At 32.3% G+C, this 21610-nt stretch overlaps 5 protein-coding genes across 7 annotated transcripts; 2 read left to right on the top strand and 3 right to left on the bottom strand.

Moving 5' to 3' along the window:
• Positions 1–3806: 3806 nt before the first annotated feature.
• LOC143195185 (uncharacterized) lies at positions 3807–17072 on the bottom strand. The gene is made up of 4 exons (XM_076402144.1): positions 15543–17072; positions 15356–15488; positions 4236–4435; positions 3807–4123 (listed from the first exon to the last, which is right to left on the bottom strand). The coding sequence occupies exons 1-4, from the start codon at positions 17001–17003 to the stop codon at positions 3953–3955; spliced, it is 1965 nt and encodes a 654-aa protein (XP_076258259.1). The 5' UTR covers positions 17004–17072; the 3' UTR covers positions 3807–3952.
• Positions 17073–17456: 384 nt separating this feature from the next.
• LOC143195188 (flavin reductase (NADPH)) lies at positions 17457–18816 on the top strand. Of its 2 annotated transcripts, none has more exons than XM_076402149.1 (4): positions 17457–17619; positions 17701–18093; positions 18151–18293; positions 18423–18613. In XM_076402149.1, exons 1-3 carry the CDS (start codon positions 17547–17549, stop codon positions 18291–18293), a joined length of 609 nt encoding a protein of 202 aa, XP_076258264.1. In that variant the 5' UTR covers positions 17457–17546; the 3' UTR covers positions 18423–18613. The 2 variants fall into 2 exon arrangements, with proteins under 2 accessions (XP_076258264.1, XP_076258263.1); XM_076402148.1 differs by lacking the exon at positions 18423–18613 and adding an exon at positions 18678–18816 and having other exon boundaries at positions 17458–17619.
• Naa80 (N-alpha-acetyltransferase 80) lies at positions 18328–19065 on the bottom strand. The gene has a single exon (XM_076402151.1). The coding sequence runs from the start codon at positions 18919–18921 to the stop codon at positions 18370–18372; it is 552 nt and encodes a 183-aa protein (XP_076258266.1). The 5' UTR covers positions 18922–19065; the 3' UTR covers positions 18328–18369.
• A 202-nt stretch (positions 19066–19267) lies between these two features.
• Positions 19268–20324, top strand: MED6 (Mediator complex subunit 6). The gene is made up of 3 exons (XM_076402146.1): positions 19268–19585; positions 19634–19808; positions 19865–20324. The coding sequence occupies exons 1-3, from the start codon at positions 19386–19388 to the stop codon at positions 20225–20227; spliced, it is 738 nt and encodes a 245-aa protein (XP_076258261.1). The 5' UTR covers positions 19268–19385; the 3' UTR covers positions 20228–20324.
• On the bottom strand, positions 20312–21557 carry Max (MYC associated factor X). Of its 2 annotated transcripts, none has more exons than XM_076402153.1 (5): positions 21315–21557; positions 21195–21263; positions 21032–21139; positions 20848–20971; positions 20312–20793 (listed from the first exon to the last, which is right to left on the bottom strand). In XM_076402153.1, exons 1-5 carry the CDS (start codon positions 21351–21353, stop codon positions 20642–20644), a joined length of 492 nt encoding a protein of 163 aa, XP_076258268.1. In that variant the 5' UTR covers positions 21354–21557; the 3' UTR covers positions 20312–20641. The 2 variants fall into 2 exon arrangements, with proteins under 2 accessions (XP_076258268.1, XP_076258267.1); XM_076402152.1 differs by having other exon boundaries at positions 20512–20793; positions 20848–20973; positions 21028–21139; positions 21315–21556.
• Between the last annotated feature and the right edge of the window lie 53 nt (positions 21558–21610).

Below are 21610 nucleotides of genomic sequence, written 5' to 3'. Positions count from 1 at the left end.
CTTATTCTAAAGTATATCCTAAATTATTCTAATAACTACTCTAACTTATTCTAAAAAATTATTAAATCTCACTCTGTGTCTATTAAGTAGTTTGCAGGGTAGTTTGCGTTTGAGCCTACGCACTTTACTGTCATCGCACCTATTTAACTCTTTGGCGATATTGCATTGGGATGCACCTAATAGTCTTTCAGAGTACTGGGTTCTAAGGGAATATTGCGTTGAATCAGTTAGTTGGACACGCAATATGGGGCATTGACGATAACCCGTAACACTTTATTCTGGAATCTCTGGAGGATATCTATGTTAGATTTGCTAGTAGTACCCCACAGTTCAATACCATAGGTCCAGATGGGCCTAAATATTGACTTATACAGCAAAACCTTGTTATCTAATGATAATTTAGATTTACGACCTATCAGCCAATACATTTGGTTTAGTTTAAGCCCAAGCTGTTTGCGTTTTGTCACTATATGTTTTTTCCATGTCAGACGTCGATCAAAATGCATTTCCAACATAACGTTGTGTGCTTGCGGAAGTTATGATTATTCAATTTTACTGAGGGACATGTTCTTCTACAAAGAATGAATGTCATATGGGTAGATTTTGTCTCATTTGCTTTGATACGCCACGTTGATACAAGCACAATTCGACTTTGTTAAGATGAAGTTCGAGATTTTTCATGCCTGATATTGGATCCTCGTGTGACGATAAAACCGCTGTATCGTCAGCATATGTTGCAACGGTAGTGTTTCTTGAGGTCGGTAGGTCAGCTGTATATATAAGATAGAACAATGGGCCGAGAACACTGCCCTGCGGAACACCGGAATATATGGGCTGTAGGTCAGTGTATTCGTCACCCTGTTTGACAATAAAATGTCTCTCTGTGAGGTACGATTTCAGCAATTGTGTGTATGGGGCAAAAACAGAGTGCTGAAAAGAAAAAGTGTAAGATAAAAGACAATTAAATAAAATAAAGAAGAATTAGCAGTTTATTTAAAAGCTGAATAAATGTTAAAACTGTAAATCCGAAGAGAAATATTTGTAATATAGGATGATGATGTAATATAGGATAAAATAAAGTAAGTCTGTGCGGAAACTTTTTTGAGGCCGCTTATAAACTCACATTAACCTCTAAAAGTTGAAAACACGTTCTTCTTTGTCAGTATAATTTTGAAATAATCGAATTATTTTATACTAATATTTCAAGATTTTAAGAGAAGACAAAATTACGAAAATTGAATTTTGGCTGTAGAGAACATTCTATTTTATGATCCAATGAAGGATTTTATTAAGAAGGGAATATTATCCAAATACAACGTGCGACAAAAAATCCCGCTACCATTTTGGTTGCCTATAACTTTGCCCAAAGAAAAGATAAGTAAGTTTGGTTTCCATAAAAAGTTTATTTGTTCTTATCACATTTTCTTTCGTTATGATTGAAAAATTATATCGCCTAAATGGTGACCGCGATGCACTATGCAACATTTGACATCCAGACATTGCTTTTAAAAGTATACAATTTTCAAAAGAATACAATAAAATCAAGAAAGTTTGATGCTGCAAACAGGAATGGTTAATAGCACTTTCGGTTTGGATGAACTAAATCAGGCACATTGATGAAGATATTGACACATGATGAAATTGTGAACAAATGTTAGATGGACTGGAAATTAAAAGCTCAGTTATTCACTTAAATGAAACTTTCTGAATATGGGATTATGATTCAATGCTGAAAATTCCTAGACAAGGTGATGAGAGTGAACATAACTAAAGGTGAAATATAATTAACTGTGGGAAATTTTATTGTAGAGTGTGAAAATGTTATGTGCACAAAAATGTGTGTAATTGTTCACAATTTACATGAGCATTTGGTTCAAATGTTAAGGAGGTAAGTGTGGTGGAATAGAAAACTAAATGTTTTGCAGATATGGTAAATACATTAGGGAGAATTCAGTGATTGACGCAGAGATGCAAAGATGTATACAGGTAGTAACAGAAGAAACTAAGGAGAAATACAGTACTATCAAAATGATTTTACAAGAAAACACTGTATCGAAGGAAATAAGAACTAACCGTAAAAGGTAAATTGCTCTCCAATGAAAGTAAAACATATTACTAGGATATATAATTGTTAATTAGGTGGATTAGGAGAGAGGATACTGCTCCAGAGGATGCTGCTACATAAAAAACGCGCCTAGATCTCTAGGTCATAGGTGGTATGGAAAAAAATCAACGTGAATATAATAAAACACAACCCTAACCAATAAATTTTTACGAATCAATTATGATTCGGGACGGGACAGAATTAATACACCACTTATGGCTTTGGAACAAAAGAGAAACTTTATTTTGATCCCTGGTAATTTATATCCACTCGATACAAGTCACAGTGCCCTCTATTAACTTTCCTTCCTCTTTCCTATATTGGCTCTTGTATCGAGACGTCATATATTTAACATAAATTGTTATAACTAAATTGTTAATTGTAGTTTTAAGTCTTTTGACGATATATGTATTAGATTGTATTAGATATACTGTAATGTTTGTTTAATAGTTTAATTATTTTATTTACATCAAAATTTTGTTGTATGTCAAAGCCAAAATGAACTAAAACTCAGAGTTGATGCAGCAACATTGCGACGTTTTGACGTCATTAATTTAGATGACTTGAGTTCACTGCTGTTTTGAATAGACTATGCTATAGTATGTTCGAGAAAATGTACAGAACCTTTGCTGATAAGGCAAAATGTATGCTATTCAATGCTAAATTGGAGACTAAGTTATGTACTAAACCAGTTAATTCCTGCTGTTTAACTACGAAATTGATTACTGACTTCTGAACTAACTAAAACACCATATAATATGTGATAGCAGTGTACCTGGTATAAAGAACTTGAGAATTTTTGGTAGCTCAGTTATGGTTCACGTTCCTAAAGGAAAACGTAAAAAATGAGGCAAGAAGGCTGTAATTTCCATATTTCTTAAACATAAATTGTTAGATTAGATCTGACGCCTTTTATACTATTATTATGTATATATATTATGTATATTTTCCTGATAAACATATCCCCCCTTGTATCTCTCTGGTTCTGAAGCGTAACTTTTTATTTGGGTGATCGTCTTATATGTCTGACTATTCTATATCTAGAAGCCTAGCCTCTATTGGTTACCTAATTAATGACGAAAATTCCGAGATTAAACTCGTTGTTACCTAGTTTTTTACATGAAAAAAATGTTCTCAAAAACACATGAATCTTAAATCTGTTATCTCTATATATACATTCGAATAAAATAAAGCTACTTTTAACTCTTCAAACAATTTGCTTTATTAAAATCATGTTTACAACTTCACGAATATATTAACAAAAACAATTAAATTAAAAGTAACATTCTGAAACAAATTTACAAATAAATTCAGAGATGAAACTTAAATCTGCCACCCATAAATAGATATAGATTCGAATCAAATAAAATCAAAAGCTAATTCTAGCTCTTCAAACAATTTGCTTTATTAAAATCATGTTTACAACTTCACGAATATATTAACAAAAACAATTAAATTAAAAGTAACATTCTGAAACAAATTTACAAATAAATTCGGAGATGAAACTTAAATCTGCCACCTATAAATAGATATAGATTCGAATCAAATAAAATCAAAAGCTAATTCTAGCTCTTCAAACAATTTGCTTTATTAAAATCATGTTTACAACTTCACTAATATATTAACAAAAACAATTAAATTAAAAGTAACATTCTGAAACAAATTTACAAATAAATTCGGGGATGAAACTTAAATCTGCCACCTATAAATAGATATAAATTCGAATCAAATAAAATCAAAAGCTAATTCTAGCTCTTCAAACAATTTGCTTTATTAAAGATTATGTTTAAAACTTCACAAATATATAATCGAAAATAATTAAGTTTAAAATATTATTCTGCAACAGATTTACAAACAAATTGCGGGATAATCCGGGTGTTGAGTGCGCACGTGTTTGTTTCTATCGCCTTTCTGGCGGAACTGTCGACCGCACACCGAGCAAGGATAAGGCCGCTCGTCCGTATGGATTCTCTTATGGTTGTTCAGAGCATCCGCCCTGAAAAACCTCTTGCTGCAGATCTAAAGAAAATCGAATATTTAATATTTGCTTTAAATCCTAAATCGTCCCTGGGTATTCCTGTCAAGACTGTAGAACGATGTTGTCGCGACGCTTACAAAAACTAAACCTAACCTCACATCCGTAACGACGGTCATTGGTGTGGATTAATCTGTGTTGGTAATACACAGATCCCGTCAGGAAACACTTGTTGCATACGTTACACTTGAAAGGGCGCTCTCTGGTATGGACTTTACGAATGTGATCCTTCAAATCCGGTCTGATGGTGTATCTGGCTTCACAACCTTCGTGGGGACACGCAAATGGTTTTATTCCTACAAAATAAACAACTATAATAATATATGAAGGCCAAGCTTTACAAACAAAAACCACTTGGACTTAAACTAAACCAAATGTGTTGACTTGTCAAACGCGAATCTGATTTATCTTTAGAAGTTTATTTGGTCTTATGGAGTTCAACTATGAGATATTGCTAGGAAATCTCACATATAGTCCTTCTAATAAAACAACCAATGCAGGTTTTAGATGATGTCGCATATACTGCCAAATTCAGTTTTGTAAAAATGTATAATTTGTTTTAGAATTGAAGCTAATTTTTCCTTCTTATTTTAACCTAACATCATGTTAGACAAAAAGCAAAACACATTAGAACCAGAATAAAACAAATATACTGGTTAGTCGGAAGATACGCTCAACTTGATCTAAAGTCAAAGACCTATAAGGTGCAAATTTAAGGCTGCACTAAAAATTCAAATCAACTAGTCATCCAACGCTGTCAAAACAAAATTCTTCGATTAATTACCAATGCCTATCGCTACGTAACCAACGAAAAACTACACGATGACCTGGAAATCAAATGGATTTGCGAACTTATCCAAGATTTCGCCTTAAAACACCAAAGAAGATTGCTAAATCATACTAACGTGGAAGCAATGCAACTGCTGGACATCGGGCAGGATGTCAGGAGATTAAAGCGAACCAAACCATACGAACTTATATAAAGTGTATACTTGTAGTGTAAACTATAGCTTAAGTTATTATAATTTTATAATTGAGGAATACATATTGATGTCTTGCTTGTGAATTAATCCAAGTACAAATAAAATGTAGTAATAAATTAATTTATAATTAAGATTGTATTAAGCATATCTAATAAAGATGTTATCAAAAAAAATTAACCTAATTAAAAAGAGACCGACTGCTGTCCGATGTGTTAGAACAAAATATCTACAAAATTTCTCAAAACATAAAGGTTACAAACCGGCAAATGTTGTAAACCAAAATTCTAAGTTAATGCAGCAACATTGCGACGTGCTGACGTCATACATTTTGATTACTTGCATGGCAATGGCTCCAAAATATTATTTATCATAATAAAATTATGTCATAACTATTATTTAGATCATTGATGAAGAGAATTTCAATCAGCTAAAAATGTTTACTATCATTGGATCTGAGTAATGGCGATATATAGATTTAAAATATAACATAAAGCCACTTTTAACTCTTGAAACAATTTTCTTTATTGATATTTCATTTTTTAAATTTCACGAATATATTAACAAAAACAATTAAATTAAAAGTAACATTCTGAAACAAATTTACAAATAAATTCGGGGATGAAACTTCAATCTGCTATCTATAAATAGATATAGAAACAAATCAAATAAAGCTACTTTTAGCTCTTCAAACAATTTGCTTTGTTATTGTTTTGTTTAAACTTCGCAAAAATATTAATAAATTATATAACAGCCGGCTTGGTGGCGCAATGGTAAAGGCGATGGGATGGTCCTCCTACTGTTGCGATAGCCGCGGGTTCGAATCCTGCTGGGGCATGGTCGTAAATTTATGTTTGTAGTTGTTTAAAATTTGCAAATGTTCTAGGCAAGAGTGTAAAATCCGACAAGGAAAATGATCCCAGTCACGCCAGTAACCAGGCTGGGTAAGACCGGATATCTTCTGAGATGATTTGAAGTTGGTCACGCGCCAGTCGGTAGGTTTAATGCTGAGGATCGTGGTTCGGAGCCCACGTTAAACTTTAGGCCCAGTCCAAATAAACCCATAGTTGGTAAAAGGAGACTTTAAAATATAAAAAAATCAATTTTAAAGTAAGATTCTGCAATAAATTCTGGAATGTTATGTGTGAAGCTTTATGTTATGCAGAAGATCACTTGATGAAATTATTTTCTACTCGACCTGCATATGGCCACTGGGTAAATTCTCAGACTACTGAGTGCAATAAAAATCCATAATTATGATAATCCTTCCACGATTTAGCTGTACAGCTATCTCTAATAATACTATCAAAAAAGATTTAACAGGGATGTAGAAATTAGTTTAGGTATCTAATGTATTTGTGTATAGTGTTTGCTTGTGTGAAGTTTGTGTATGTCGGAATTATTTTACAACAAAAATACTCGAAACACATATATATTAGTTCGGACCATTCAGATAAGCTAATTTCTAAGATTTCGATTTTTAAGAGTGTGAAAAATTAGGTGGGACGCTAGGCATATTTAAAACCGCATAAAACTTAAGATAAGGAGAGTGCAGACGCCAAAAGCCAGACGAAATACGTTAAAATTTCATGGTGTAATAAAACAATATATTCCGAGAAGTGTATTATCCTTGTAAATTTCTCACCAAAAATGAGAGAATCATCATTGGATAGGTCTTTCCCTCCCTACAAATATCTGCTAATCGAGTGGCGAGAGCCAGCACACTTTCTCGGTACGAGGTACCCAAGGGAGGATCAAATAGGGGATAAAATGCAATGTATCCGTCTAATTAAACACAATCTACACAATCTTCATACATAGTCTCCTTTACATACAGTCTCCACATAACTAAACATATACAAACTTCGCGCACAGTTGGTGTCACTTTAACAGTGTGAAGGTTGTCACTACGTATCGTTGTACCCGTGTCTATTCATTGTAGTTTAAATTTATAGCAAATAAAGTCATTTTAAGTTTGCCAGTGTTTTTTTTTCCTCTATAATTGGGAAGAATAATACGCACAACAAGCGGTCTCAATGTCATCTTGTGAGTGAAACTTTTTCCTTGGAAAATTATTTTTGAGATTACCAAATCTTGAAAATATGGAAGATCTATAGCTACAAATTTAATTTATATTCGCGCCCATGTGTTATCTTGAATCATATTAGCCATTTCTGTTACTTTTTGGCATTTTTTGATATGCATTGAAGTGGTAAATGGAGATTTTATCAGAAACCAGCAAGTAGATTCCGTAAAAATAGAATTTCGCAGAAATGCAAGGAGTGAGTCATAACTCATGCGTGAGACGTGGGCATTCGTCCAGTATGTGATAGAGCAAGGTAAGGCGAAGGTAACAAAACTCGCAGTGAGCCGCCGTGGTCAAAGTCATCAAGTGGCCGTGCGAGAACGGTTCTCCGAGGCCAAACGACGCTGTACCTCAATACAAATGAAAGTAAAAAGAATTGTAATAAGTTCAGTGTGGATACAGATATTCATGACGGGTAGGGGAGAGGCGGCTGCCCAGTTAGTCGCGCTGTCTATCTGCACGGTATGTTAAAATTAGAACGGATCTACACTAGAGTTATTTTGTAGCCGCTCAGAAACAGAGTGCGGAGGATTGTTACTGAGTCGACTACCACGGGATGAAATTTCTGTTCCAACAAACAATCATTGAAATGTGAGATAAAGTTTTTAATATCACAAAGAGTTCACCGGTTTAGATAGAGCCCTGCACAGAGAACTTTAATCAGAACGCGTTATCCATCCATAAATGCACACAGCAAAAATATAAAAACCCCTAAGGACGACCAATAACCACAAAGACATTGACAAAAATCGAAGAAATGGATAACATCGTATCAGACGATAAGTGAGTGAAGATGAGTGTGAGAGCTTTAGGGATATCAGAAGAAACAATGCGAAATATCGTCGTATCTGTTGAAAATACCAAGATTATGTTAATTGATTATCTTAAAAAAAAGTAGAACAGTTGCAAGTCACTATCTCTATAACATTCCTGAGCTGGATGCCCAAATTCATGCGAAGAGGCCTTGGTTTGAAGAAGAAAAAAAACATTTTTCATCAGGAATGATCCTGCACACCTAGCCATATTGGCGATGGGAAAATGGTAGGATTTGGAAAACAATCGTCCCTATTTTTTTTATTTGACTTAAATTTCCCACTCTCATTCCTCCATATGATCCCAAACTTAAGAAATTAAAAGTAACTAGTTAATGTGGTGTCCGCACCAAACGAAAAAGTTGCCAAAGTAATAGATTAATGGTTTTACAGCCTTCCATGCCCGTTAGAACAAAAGAAGAAGAAAAAAGGTAGGCTATGAATATGAAGAAAAATAAAATAATTTTTATTGAAAATCTCAGTCTTTCATTGTCAGGCTGGAAACTTTTCACCTTGCCCTCATAAGTAATATACAATACACCATTTAGCGATAAATATCTTTTGTTTTTATAATGTAATCGCAGTTACCAAACTCACTCTCCTAAAAATACTGCATATATATGTTTTTACCGCTAATTGTTTTATCCATATTTGGTTTTCATGTCGAGCAAAAACAATAAAAACAGTTAATTGAAAGTTAAAGTAGTTTTAGATAATTAAATTAGTTTTGTTCTATTAATAAGAATATTAACTTTTATATTTGCTATATGTTATGTTTAGAAAATTACAAAAGCCGCCAAATTGGACAAATCGGCTGAATGTTTACAATTCAAACATATTTTATATTTTGCAACTCTAAGATAAATTTGATAGATGCATCCAAAATATTCTGATATCTCATTTCTGACACCTGCGAATATAATTTGTTGTCAAATTAATACTAGTATTCATTTGTTGAAGCAATAACTCAAGGAACCAAGGCAATGATTTAATAAAACATTAAAACAGTTCATCACAAACTATGATCACAAGCAATGACTTGACTGATAAATAGTTTAATCTCAGACGAATTTCTTGAAAAATCATACAGTAATTTTCAACGACAAATTAGCGCATTTTTAACAGACTTCAAAAAAGGAGGACGTTTAATGTTCGACTGTATATATATATTTTTTTTTAATGTATGTTCGCCGATTTCTCCGTCTATTATGAACCAATTTTCAATCGAGCCCATACAATACAGAAATACGTGGGTTCCGAACCACTGTCCTCGGCATTAAACCTACCGATTGGCGAGTGATTAACTTAGAAATCCCACCAGGAAAACATCCGGTCTTACACAGCCTGATTACTGGCGTTCAATTTTTTTTGCCCAAAATATAAACTGAACGGACGTTCAGATTACTAAATAGCTATCATTTTTGGATTTTAATATAAATATAGTTTATCAATATTATTATACTAGTTTACATAATAGGTATTTATAGATATGACGATTTTTAAAAGCAGAATAGAAATATTACTTCAATATTTTAAGTTTATTTATATTGAACTGTGACTTAATTTTGAAGGTTTTCCAAACAAAACCATTATGACACATTTTTAAAACGTGTTACGTTATGATCTTATTACAATGTCAAACTTTAGTACACTACACATTTTTCATTACGCACATAAAAATAAATTTGTAGGTTTTACATTTTACGATTAAAGACGGTTAGTTAAAATATACATGAAAACTGCTACAGAGGTACTATTGTTTACTTATACGTTCAGTGTAAGATGGAGCCACAAGCACGATGCGAGAAAACTATAGCGCATATGCAGTGAGGAGTTGATCAAAAAATAATATGCGTTATTTTGGTTTTGAGAATGTCGTGCGTATTTCAAGTGTTTATTACGCCTCACAAAAAAAATTACTAATGAAATTAATATTATCAATAAAACAAAAGAACAAAAATGTGTGTCTCCAATAGCATGTATAATAAATAGATCAAGAAAAATCGCCACGGATTATTTAAAAGGTCCAGAAAATTCAATACATTTTAAAAATTCAGAAGGTCGACCAAGAGACATAAATGATAGAGATAGACGAATAATTTTACGCGTTGCATCAAATTCTGTTTATATGAAAATTTATATGTATATTATTTATTTTATATGTATTCTATGAACAAAATCGCTTCTGCAGTTATATCTCATGGAAAAAGTGGCGTCATATTTATGTCAATATTTTCGAACGAAAGAAATTCAAATATAGTTTGTATTTCAATATATTTTTTTAATATAGCAAAATTAGTTTTTTTTATTCAACATAATTTCTTTTAATGGTGATACACTGATTATAATGACCCTACAATTTTTCGATACTATTTTTGTAGTACGATTTGTCCTTTGCTTCAAAATAGGCCCCAGTTTCGGCGATTACCTCTTGATTCGATGAAAATTTCTTCCCAGCGAGCATTCTTTTGAGATCTGAAAACACGAAATAGTCGCTGGGGGCCAGATCTGGAGAATACGATGAATGAGGGAGCAATTCGAAACCCAATTAATGTATTTTTGACACGGTGCATTGTATTGGTGAAGCAGCACTTTTTTTTTCTTCAAATGCGGCTGTTTTTCGGAGATTTCATCCTTAAAACGGCCCAATATCGCTATGTAATAGTCGCTGTTAATGGTCCTTCCTTTTTCAAGGTAATCAATGAAAATTATTCCATGCACATCCCAAACTACAGACGCCATAACCTTGCAAGCCGACTGTTGCAATTTTCCCACGCTTTGGAGCGGGTTTATCGTGTGCAATCCACTCGGATGACTTTCGATTGGACTTCGGAGTGAAATGATGGAGCCATATTTCATCCGTTGTCACATATCCACGCAAAAACTCGGGTTTATTACGTTTGATCATCTTCAAACACTCCTCCGAATCATCAACTCGTCGTGGTTTTTGGTCAAAAGTGAGCTCGCGCGGCACCCACTTTGCACAGAGCTTTCTCATACACAAATATTCGTGAATGATATGATGTACACGTTCAGTTGATATCTTTAGAGTATCTTCTATTTCACTTCTTCACTATTTCACTATTTCACTTCACCGTCTTCGATGCTCATTTCACCATGTCTAAACTTAGCATACCAATCTTTGATGGTTGATTTTCCTGGGGCAGTGTCCGGAAACTCGGCATCAAGCCAAATTTTTGCTTCAACTATATTTTTTCCCTTCAAAACGCAATATTGTATCAACACGCGAAATTCCTTTTTATCCATTTTTATCACAATAACAAAAGTTGCTTTACTCAAAATGATATAATTCACAAACTAATGCTCCGACAGCTGTCAAATTTATATACGCATCTTTTGAGGGTTAGAGCTAACTAAAAACATATGGAATTCTAGTAGCGCCATCTATGTGTCAGGCCGGGAACTTTTTAATTGACCTGTTAGGTGTCTCTTTGTAATGATAATATGAATACCAAAACTAACCCTCTTTAAACAAAGAATCTAAAAACTACACATGTATTTTTTATTAAGAATTGTAATGAAAAATATGTAGTGTATTAAAACTCTACAAACGTACACACACACAAAGTATTGTCGCAGAATGCAATTGTGAAATTCGTCATACATACAATTTAATTCCTACTGCAATGTGCGCTCTTTGTTTTTAATTCATTTATAATTCTATCAAAAACTTTAATACCATTGTTTTCTCAATAGCCGATGTCATAAATCTAAAGTGTCCATATTTATATTTTGTTTCTATCAAAGCCTTAAAGTCATTAGTCTCAGTACATATTCTGCAGGTGTTTACATTATCATATCATTATTCTACAATTCCCCTAATCATTTCAGTGTGAAACCCGCGGTTTATTTAACCTGTTTATGACTTGTATCATGTTTATGCTTATTTGCATTTTGATAGGACTATTAAAAGTCACACGCATTCAATCCTAACAACGTTGTTGAAAAACCACAGAGAAATTATCAAAGTACCAAAATTGCCTTTCGATAAAGCACATGTGATTGTTATTATTGTACTTTAATAGACAAAGTAAAAGTTTCCCTAAAAATGATCGCTTGCTTCCTCAACCTCTATATTAATGGGTTTTCCATTTTTTCTATTGGCTAAATTGCGACAAAACATCCCCAATAAATAAATAACTTTCATGAATGGATAAAATTAACACTGAACGTAAATTGTGATACTTTAAAATAATAAAATTACGAATGAATGAAAATGTAACTAATTCTGAAAAAGAATTCATTGACTATATATATATATATATATATATATATATATATATATATATATATATATATATAAAGAACACTATCTGCGTTGAAAAAATATAAAATGATATGATTTACAACTGATAAGAGTCTATAAACTCGTCATCAAAATGTATGACGTCAGCATGTCGCAACGTTGCCGTATCGAATTTGACTTTTGATTTACATATAGCCCGTCCAATAAAACAGCCAATACTCAATATATATCGTGTGTTCAAAATTATTTTGTAAAACGTCGCAATGTTGCCGCATCAACTTTGAGTTTTAGTTCAGTTTGGCTTTGACATACAATAAAATTCTAACCTAAATAAAATAATTTAACAAAAATGTTATCAAATATCATTTATTTTGACATTATTGTACATCTAAAAACTACAGTTAATTATACAGCCACAATAGTTCATAGGTTAAAGTTATAACCTCTTATCACTATTCCTTTCAAGAATTTTGCATACGTCTGACAACCGGACGACTAATTTACGTGTTCGAACTAATCAGACAGTATTGTGTCTCTTTTTAACTAGAAAATGGGATGGAAAATATTGTCTGATTCTAAAACGAATTTACAAATTGCGACAGGCAATACATTAAACATCTTGATGTATGTACAAAGAAACTTTGAATAGACTATATAAACAAATATTTTAGGCTCTATTTTCGTTGGACTAGCTGACACGCTGCCAGCTCCAACTCTTATACGCTAGATTATTCGACGTTTCTGTTGTACGTATATAAACTATACTTTTTGCATTGTACCGCAAAATTCCAACAGGGCACCGGAAGATAAATCCCTAAATATCATATTTAAAACGATAGTAAAATGGAATGTCAGTGTGTTGAAACATTATTAAAGAAAATGATTTAACTTTAAGCAGTATTGTTTAAGATTTTGTGTTACTTTCGGTTATCTCCATATTGTTGGAACTATTATGACAAGTCTGAATAAGAAGAGTTTAAGAATTATGTGATCAGATAAAGTTACCTTCTACATTTTTATAGAGAGAATAAATGACAAGAGAACAAGAACAAATGTGTGCTTTATCGGAAGATAATTTAAGAACGACAATTTTACGCTATCATAGATTAACAAAATTCTAAAATAACAAGAACCGTCTATAAGTCTTTGTCTACAAGGAATTTATATTCTCGCAGGCTGTTATTTAATTTGTATCTAGTGAACACACTATAGCTAAGAAAAATTGTTCTTCTATAATAACTGAGGGTAATTGACATGGTTCTGGACCCATAGTTTATTAGAAGTAATTCTAGAGGTTATTAAGATTTGTCTGCAAATTTTTGCGGTCTATAAGTCTTTGTCTACAAGGAATTTATATTCTCGCAGGCTGTTATTTAACTTGTATCTAGTGAACACACTATAGCTAAGAAAAAGTGTTCTTCTATAATAACTGACAGTAATTGACATGGTTCTGGACCCATAGTTTATTAGAAGTAATTCTAGAAGTTATTAAGATTTGTCTGCAAATTTTAGCGGTATTAAGTTCCAATTAATTTCAGGTTTCATTAGCATTTCCTAACCAAGTACTAACCGAATATTGCAGGTAATAATAGTATGTATATTCGGCTCGGCTTCGCCTTGGGAATTATGAAGAACAGGACCGAGATTTCAACTTTTGGCCCGTGTGGTGTATATGATTTTTTTTCATAGCCGGTCGAAAGTACGTTATTAATTAAACTGTAAATTTTGATGAGCATGTTTTTGATGCCTGCCCCCGACATCAATAGACTTCTTCGGCAACGTTCCAGGAAGTGGTGTGTGTCATCATCGTTTTCCGTTAAAAAAGCGGTCTTTAAGAAATGAGTAGAAAACCTTAAGAATCCTAAACTGGTTGGGTTAAATATGAAACAGATTTATGATCGTTACCGTGTGAGACATTTTTGTGATACATTTAAACTTTCTTCTAAGTACTTATGAACAATTTAGTGATGGTGAAAATAATACCACGAGTCCAGAATATGTACAAATGGAAGTGGATCAAAATCAAAATTATATAGAAGGTAAATTGAAGGAGTCAGTCACATTTCTGTTCATAATTGTTACCATTAATTTCTAAAGTGTCTTACTATATTTGTAGTGCCTAATTCCATAGATCCAGGCCCACAACCAGGGTGTTCGAAGCAAGTATCATCTACATTTGAACAAACTCCAGAAGGTAATGGTAAAGTTTGTATTCATTTTTTCAAGTTTACGTTATACCGTACTGTACACCTCAGGTTATTTAGTAAAACTTTTTAAAAAAGAAATTAAGTGTGATTTCTGTTTACATACAATTATGAATAAATCAGTAGACCCACAAATTGAGACTGCTTTTATAGAGGCAAGACAATATCTCGTGCCCCAGACTGTCAGTTTGATATGCTATGCACCAAAGTCTTTTGCTTATGGTTTTATATATATATATATGTATATAATATTTATAGTTTATAGATATATTTATTTTTAAATTATATTTATATTTTGTAGATAAATTTACATTATATGTTTATATTTATTGTTATAGATTATATTTATATTTATTTATTTTTACAGATTATATTTATATTTATTTATTTTTAAATATTATATTTATATGTATGCTTAATTGAAATTAATTTAATAAATATATTTCAGAAAAAAAAATTTTTATTTAAATTTCACTGGTCAATTAAACATGACGTCAAGGCTGTCACGTGCCAAACGTTACTAATGAGCCAATCAAATGTCTTCACAGTAAAATATTTTTCTTACAGGTGCCTATAATGGAGATTTAAATTAACCAATCAAATTACTTGAATGACCCATTATGGCTCCCTCTGAATGTCGGGCAAAGCAAAACTAAGTATTACTATTGTCTTTTGATGTATTTTGAAAATGTTTTATACTTAATTTCCTTCTATAATATAAATAATATTCTTTAATTTTCCACTGTTAGTAACATAAACCAACTATGCGCGCCCTCAGGTGGCTCAGACGAACAAAACTTGATTAAAACATTAGACAGGGAAAATCGCAGTCTAAGTCTGCTCATTTTGTATTTAAAATTGACTTACCTTGATGAAATCTCATGTGCTGCCACAAATGAGAAGTTTGTGAGTAACTCCGACCGCAAGTGTCACAAACGTACGGCTTCAAACTCTTGTGTGCTCTGCAGTGGATCAGTAAAGCCTTAGCAGACGCTAACGTCTGGAAAATAACTATTAGGTTATTCTATATAATCATAACGTCCGTGTTTCCTACCTGACCACATTCATCACAACAAAAACTGGCTGCGTGCTCTTGAGTCCTGTGATTCTCTAAATTGTTCACGCAACTAAATACTTTAATACAGCGCTCACACTGGTACTTGAACCCTTCATCGGTCGAAGCCGCCAATTTCTTGCTTTTTCCTGGTACCGCGCGCGATATTTTACGTTTTTTCGATATTTTATACTCTTCTGGAGAACTGTTACTATTATTGTCACTTTCGAGTTCAGTTTTAATATCCACTAGATCCCCTCCGCTTTGGTTTTCTTTTACAGGTACCTCCAAAGTTTTCAGCACGTCTTCAATTAATTTATTCACTATATCCTTGTTTCCCAGAACAGATACTCGATCAACATTATCAGTACGATCTTCTGCGTCGACCATGCAATGCAGTTTGGGTGTGTAGTGCTTCTTTTTAATCTTGTGGTTGTATAATATCTCGTGGGATTTAAATGTGCGATCACAATACTCACAATACGATAACCGAGGCAAGTAGAAAATGTTAGAAAATTCCGAACAACGTTTTAGCCAATGAACTGATGCCGCGGAAAACGAATCGAATGCTTTATTACAATTGACGCATTCGTAATTCTTTGCCGTAGTATGTTTGCGTTGGTGCATTAACAAAAGGTTCTTATCCGAATATGTGCGATTACAAAATTCACACTGCAGCAAAACCTCTGTGGAAATTTTTTCAATGGTGGTTTCGCTCGATTCTTCTTTATTGGAAAACTCCTGACATATTGAAGCATGATAAGCACCAATATCGGCAGAAGAAAATACTTCATGGCACATCTGACACTTCCACACCGTTACGTCACTGCGATAAAACTTGGCAACGTCGCCTGCTTTTTTACAATGATTCTCCTTATGGATGCGCAAACGGTTTTCACTTACAAAACGTTTTGCGCAGAACTCGCACACATTTTCTTGCCCTACGTGCGTTGTTTGATGCCTCTCCAAATTTCCCTTATTAGCAAAACTCTTATTACATACCTCGCAGTCTAAGTTTTCTTTGTTTTCCTCCAATATATCCTGTTCTTTAACAGTAATTGCAGTGTCGCTAACAAGCAAACATTCGGGGCTCGATTTAAACACTACTTTATCTGCATTGAAATCACATTGATGTCTTTGATATTGATATTTTGTTGGAAAATTTGTTTCGCAATTTTGGCACTTTGTTAATGTCGGGAAGTTTAATTTTACTGCACGCTGCCAATTGTTATTCTCAGTTAAAGCTTCGATCGTCAGTGATTCGTCTTGATCAAATAAGTCCACATTCAGATTCAACATTTCAGATTTATACCGAGAAAAATCGAACTTGAACTGCTCGGGGTTCAGATAAGTTCGCATCACCATATCTGAAACGAATGCTAAATTTTTCTCATCTCGTATTGTCGACACTATCTGGTTATCCACGATTTTATGCACAAGAATCACGATAGTAGAATTCATTTTCAGACGGCCGGCCAAGATGTTTTCATAAAAAATAACAGGACATGGGACAGTTTAAACGATCACGTTTAAAAACATTTGAATAAACGCGTTTCTATAGTTTTAAATACAAAATGTCATTTATTATATTGATAAAAATTGGCGACAGATGACACTACTATATCAATAACAAAATATCCGCAACTTGTTATACTTATTTTGGACGTTACTGATTACTTTAAAATATTGATTATAACAAATTACTTCCTAGAGTAATAGAAATTAATTCAATTCGAACAGACATTAAATATCTCATAATTTAATACACAAAATTTTATTAAGTATTAACTTTTACATTATCTATATTAATTGTTATAAAAATTGCATTTTTTATGTATTTTAAATAAACTAAAATATGTCATTAATTCAGGATTTATGTTTTTTTGTTAACTAAAAATAAAATATTGGAATTTATGAATACACGGTAATAATAACCTCCGATTTTTTAAGAGATATTTTTATACCATGAAATTTCGTTCACGTTCAGTATAGAACTGATTAAAAATGAATAAAATAGTTATATTTGGTTCCACCGGAGTAACCGGCTTATGTGCAACAGAAGCCGCTATAAAAAAAGGTAATGTATAGGTAATATACACATATATATTAATATCAATAAACAATAATTTATTTATGATGTAATGCATATCGCATTTAGGAAAACATGTAAGGGCCTTTGTTCGAGATCCCTCTAAACTTCCCAGTACTTTACAAGAACAACTAGAGATATTTAAAGGAGATGTTTTGAATTATGAAGATGTTTATAAAGCTATTCAAAATACCCAGGCAGTAGTAGTTGTTTTGGGTACCAGAAACAGTCTGAAACCAACCACTGATATGAGTGATGGATTAAAGAACATAATCAAAGCAATGAACGAGCTAAACATTGAAATAGTGTCAGTTTGTTTATCAGCATTTTTGTTTCCGCAATTTGCTGGTGATAAGCTCCCACCTACATACAGAGATATAACAGCTGATCACCAAAGAATGCTTGATGCTTTGAAAGAATCTAATCTTAAATTTATCGCTATTTTACCACCTCATATTGCTGGTAATATTCTTCCATTTTTGGTAATGGTTACATAATAAGATATATTCATCGTTGTAGATAAACCAGAATCAGAATATAAAGTAGAGAATAATCAATATCTGGGAAAAGTAGTATCTAAACATGACCTGGGAAATTTTTTAATTGAATCTCTCGAAAAGCCTGAACATTACAGGCAAATATGTGGAATAGTATCAATTTAGGTAGATATATATATAATTAATAACACAGTTTAAGTATTATTGAAACTATATAATAAAAATATTGTCATATAAAAAACTATAGGTCTTTTTTCATATATGTTTTTATTGTTACTTTAATATTATTCACAGGCACGGGGGGTGGAGCAGGCACATTTTTTGCTATAACTGGTTTAATAGTCTGTTTACTGATGCTAAAATCATTTTGCCGAATTCCTTTAAATTCCCCATATAAGGACACTGGCATGCACTCTATATATCCTAGTTTACAGTAGAATCCTTCTTGTCCTTTAGTAGATAAATAAATAACACTTATATTCATAGTTTTTCTACAATAATCTTCAGTTTTCGCCATTAAAAGACTACCATAACCTTTTCCTCTTTCAGAGTTATCTATAACAACTGATTCTACAAAACAACTGTTAGGAACGGATGGGAGCGGAGAAAGTTTTACATGGCCTAATAATATATCTCCTTTTAGAAGAATAAGAGATGTTGGCAATTTATCTGATGAAGCTTCCAAGCTTCGAAGTCTTGCAGTATTACTACGCTTCCATTCACTATTAATTAAATCACAACACTTTTGTAAATATTCTGGATATTTATGTAGAGGCACCAGCACTAGATCCATTCTTAAAATAACTATAAATATTATGTAATTTAGTTCAAAAATAAAACGTGCTATATTATAACTTTCGAAAGATTTTCACATGGGTATGTACAAACCTTTCTTGATATTTGTAAAAAGAAACTAAAAATAAATCCTAATTTTGAGTTGCCTGTATTTTTAAAAACTGTTTTTTTAAAAAGATTATTTATATAACATATATATAATAATTATATATAACTTTTGCACTAATATTTATGCAATAAATAAGTTTTTAGTTTTTATATTTTTGAATTTTTACACACAGTTATACTCTGTGGTTATACATGAAATTCCTAGGGTCTAAGACAGACGAGTAATTACTCTATAGTGTAACAAGAGATGTCAAATTTTTTTAGTTTCGCTTATTTTTCTATGGTTAGGTTACATGTTTAACTGCATCTACATTAGTTTTTTCCTATAAAGTATTTGGTAAACTGCTAGTATTTATGAATCGTTTGGGTATTACTGCACCTAGTGGTGTTGCTGACAACACTTTAGGATTATCATGGCAAGATTCAAGTTTGATACCTGGGTTAAATCCATCGAATGTAATGGAATATTTCTCACAAGCATCCAATCCTTTTTTCGACCGAACTTGCAATAATGAAACTATAAAAATGCAAAGGCTTAACCCTGATCATCTTGTGTAAGTAGACATACAAATTCAGTTCTATCAAATAATAGAATGTTTTAGAAATATGACTGGACTAGAATATGCACTTTTACATGTTCAAGAACCAATTCTGTATGTAATAAGAAAACAGCATAGACATAGTTCTCAACAAGTAACTCCTCTTGCCGAATATTATATTATAGCCGGTATAGTATATCAAGCCCCAGATTTAGGCAGTGTTTTAAACTCTCGATTGGTTAGTGTGATAATTAATTATCTGAAGTGTTTTAATTTTTTATAATTATTTTATAGTTGTCTGCTGTATATCACATTCAGTCCTCTTTTGAAGAGGCAGCTAGTTTTTCAAAATATCACCCAAGCAAAGGGTATTACTGGGATTTTAAATCACAGAAGGGAGCTGAGAAATTGAAAGCAGTTGAGAAAGAAAAACCTAAAGAGGAACAAAGTTCCTTATTTCAGAGGCAGAGAGTGGACATGCTATTAGGAGAATTAATTCAGAAATTTCCTTTACCTACTATTCCACAACCAAAACCTGCAGCAGCTCCAGTAAAAACAGAATCAGAAAATGGAGTAGTAGAAAATAAAGATAAAGTGGAAATAAAACAGGAAAATAAAGTAAAACCACCACCTGAAAAGAAAGCACGTTTAAGTTAAAAGATTTTGAACAATTATACCAGTGTTAATAATTTGTTTTTGTTTATTATTTAGATGTATTTATAGAAAAAAAAAATAAATAAATGGAGCTCTAATTCAGTGCTTTATTATACATATAAAAAATACAAACAGATGTTTCAACATTCTAAACATAAAAAGTAAAGTATAAAGTTAAGCCCCTCTTTAATTTGTTTTGATTTTGTCTGGTAAAAAAGAACCAAAATGTGAATCAAAAATGATGTAACATAAAGAAAAGCTTAATAACAAAAATTTAATTATTTACAGTTAAGACGAATAGTCTTAATTTAAGAAAAAGAAAACAGATATATTTTCTTTTACCTATGAATCTAATTATAATTATTTCCACTAAATTTATATTAAGTTTGTCTCTGATAACCAAAATCAAACACTAGCCTAGTGGAAGGATTTAAATTTTTTTGGTCTTCTTTGCTGTACAGAACTTTCCATGTCAGATGTATCAGATTCAGTTTCATTATATAGGGCTTCTTTCATAGCAAGGTCACTATCAAATATGCCTGTTGTTTTTGCATTTTCTAAAGTTCGTACTATAAAAGACCAATAGTAATTAGTTAGGACAAAAGAGAATGCAAAAGACATACTTTGTGCTTCGAGTAAACTATTTTGTCTCTTTAAATCTTCTATATCTTGTTGATGTGACTGGTTTTTCTTCTTCATAAACATTATGTACTCAGCTGCCTTTTTCAAAATTTGAGCTCTACTAGCCTACAACATTAACAATACTTTAATGTTCATGGTTGTTATATAAAAGCCTCTTTCCTGTACTTTTTCACCATTTAAAGCTGGTACAGAGTCCCTTAAAGAACTGAAACTGTCTTTAATGTGATCGCGCCGTTTCCTTTCTAATGCATTATGATGTGCTCGTTTTTCTGCCTAGAATGATGATAATCTTTCAATAAGATTTATGCAAAAATTTGGATATACTTACTTGGGAATAATATTGACTACCCGAGGATTGTCTAGAACTAGGTATTTTATTGTCAGAGTCTTCTCCATCCTAAAACGATCATTTTTATAGAAGTATACCTTTTTAACAAAAAAAACTTACATCACTTTCAACGTCAACATCACGATCGTCGTCGCTCATGTTTATCAATACGACAATAATACAATTCGAACTACTTTTTGAAGTAGTAGGATACACACGATGCTTTGATAAACTTATACAACCAACAGTCTCATATAAATGTATATATATGTTTATATAAACAAAAATACTGTTTCCCAAATATTTTAAAACAAAAATCACGTGTTTTAAAAGGCCTTTTTGGACGACTGACTCTGTTTCTCTAAAGTATTTCCTTCTTCGTCTTTTAAACAGTAAAAGAAAAGAGAGATCTATAG

This window comes from Rhynchophorus ferrugineus, unplaced genomic scaffold (genome assembly GCF_030347505.1).
Source record: "Rhynchophorus ferrugineus isolate W39M unplaced genomic scaffold, kcgeb_rfMv2 rfM4, whole genome shotgun sequence".
Lineage (NCBI taxonomy): Eukaryota > Metazoa > Arthropoda > Insecta > Coleoptera > Curculionidae > Rhynchophorus > Rhynchophorus ferrugineus.
Note: the sequence above shows the minus strand (reverse complement) of the source record. Positions and strands in the feature narration are given on the sequence as shown.

Bases quoted from the DNA above. Each gene is read 5' to 3' on its own strand.
- Naa80 (XM_076402151.1), bottom strand. From the start codon at position 18,921: ATGGATCTAGTGCTGGTGCCTCTACATAAATATCCAGAATATTTACAA.
- MED6 (XM_076402146.1), top strand. From the start codon at position 19,386: ATGAATCGTTTGGGTATTACTGCACCTAGTGGTGTTGCTGACAACACT. The intron at 19,586-19,633 runs GTAAGTAGACAT...AGAATGTTTTAG, and splicing joins CTTAACCCTGATCATCTTGT to AAATATGACTGGACTAGAAT. The intron at 19,809-19,864 runs GTTAGTGTGATA...ATTATTTTATAG, and splicing joins GTGTTTTAAACTCTCGATTG to TTGTCTGCTGTATATCACAT.
- LOC143195185 (XM_076402144.1), bottom strand. From the start codon at position 17,003: ATGAATTCTACTATCGTGATTCTTGTGCATAAAATCGTGGATAACCAG. The intron at 15,489-15,542 runs GTAGGAAACACG...GTTATTTTCCAG, and splicing joins GTTGTGATGAATGTGGTCAG to ACGTTAGCGTCTGCTAAGGC. The intron at 4,436-15,355 runs GTAAGTCAATTT...TTTATTTTGTAG, and splicing joins GCACATGAGATTTCATCAAG to GAATAAAACCATTTGCGTGT.
- LOC143195188 (XM_076402148.1), top strand. From the start codon at position 17,547: ATGAATAAAATAGTTATATTTGGTTCCACCGGAGTAACCGGCTTATGT. The intron at 17,620-17,700 runs GTAATGTATAGG...TATCGCATTTAG, and splicing joins AGAAGCCGCTATAAAAAAAG to GAAAACATGTAAGGGCCTTT. The intron at 18,094-18,150 runs GTAATATTCTTC...TCATCGTTGTAG, and splicing joins TTTACCACCTCATATTGCTG to ATAAACCAGAATCAGAATAT.
- Max (XM_076402152.1), bottom strand. From the start codon at position 21,353: ATGAGCGACGACGATCGTGATGTTGACGTTGAAAGTGAT. The intron at 21,140-21,194 runs GTAAGTATATCC...TCATCATTCTAG, and splicing joins GTAGTCAATATTATTCCCAA to GCAGAAAAACGAGCACATCA. The intron at 20,794-20,847 runs GTATGTCTTTTG...GGTCTTTTATAG, and splicing joins TAGTTTACTCGAAGCACAAA to TACGAACTTTAGAAAATGCA.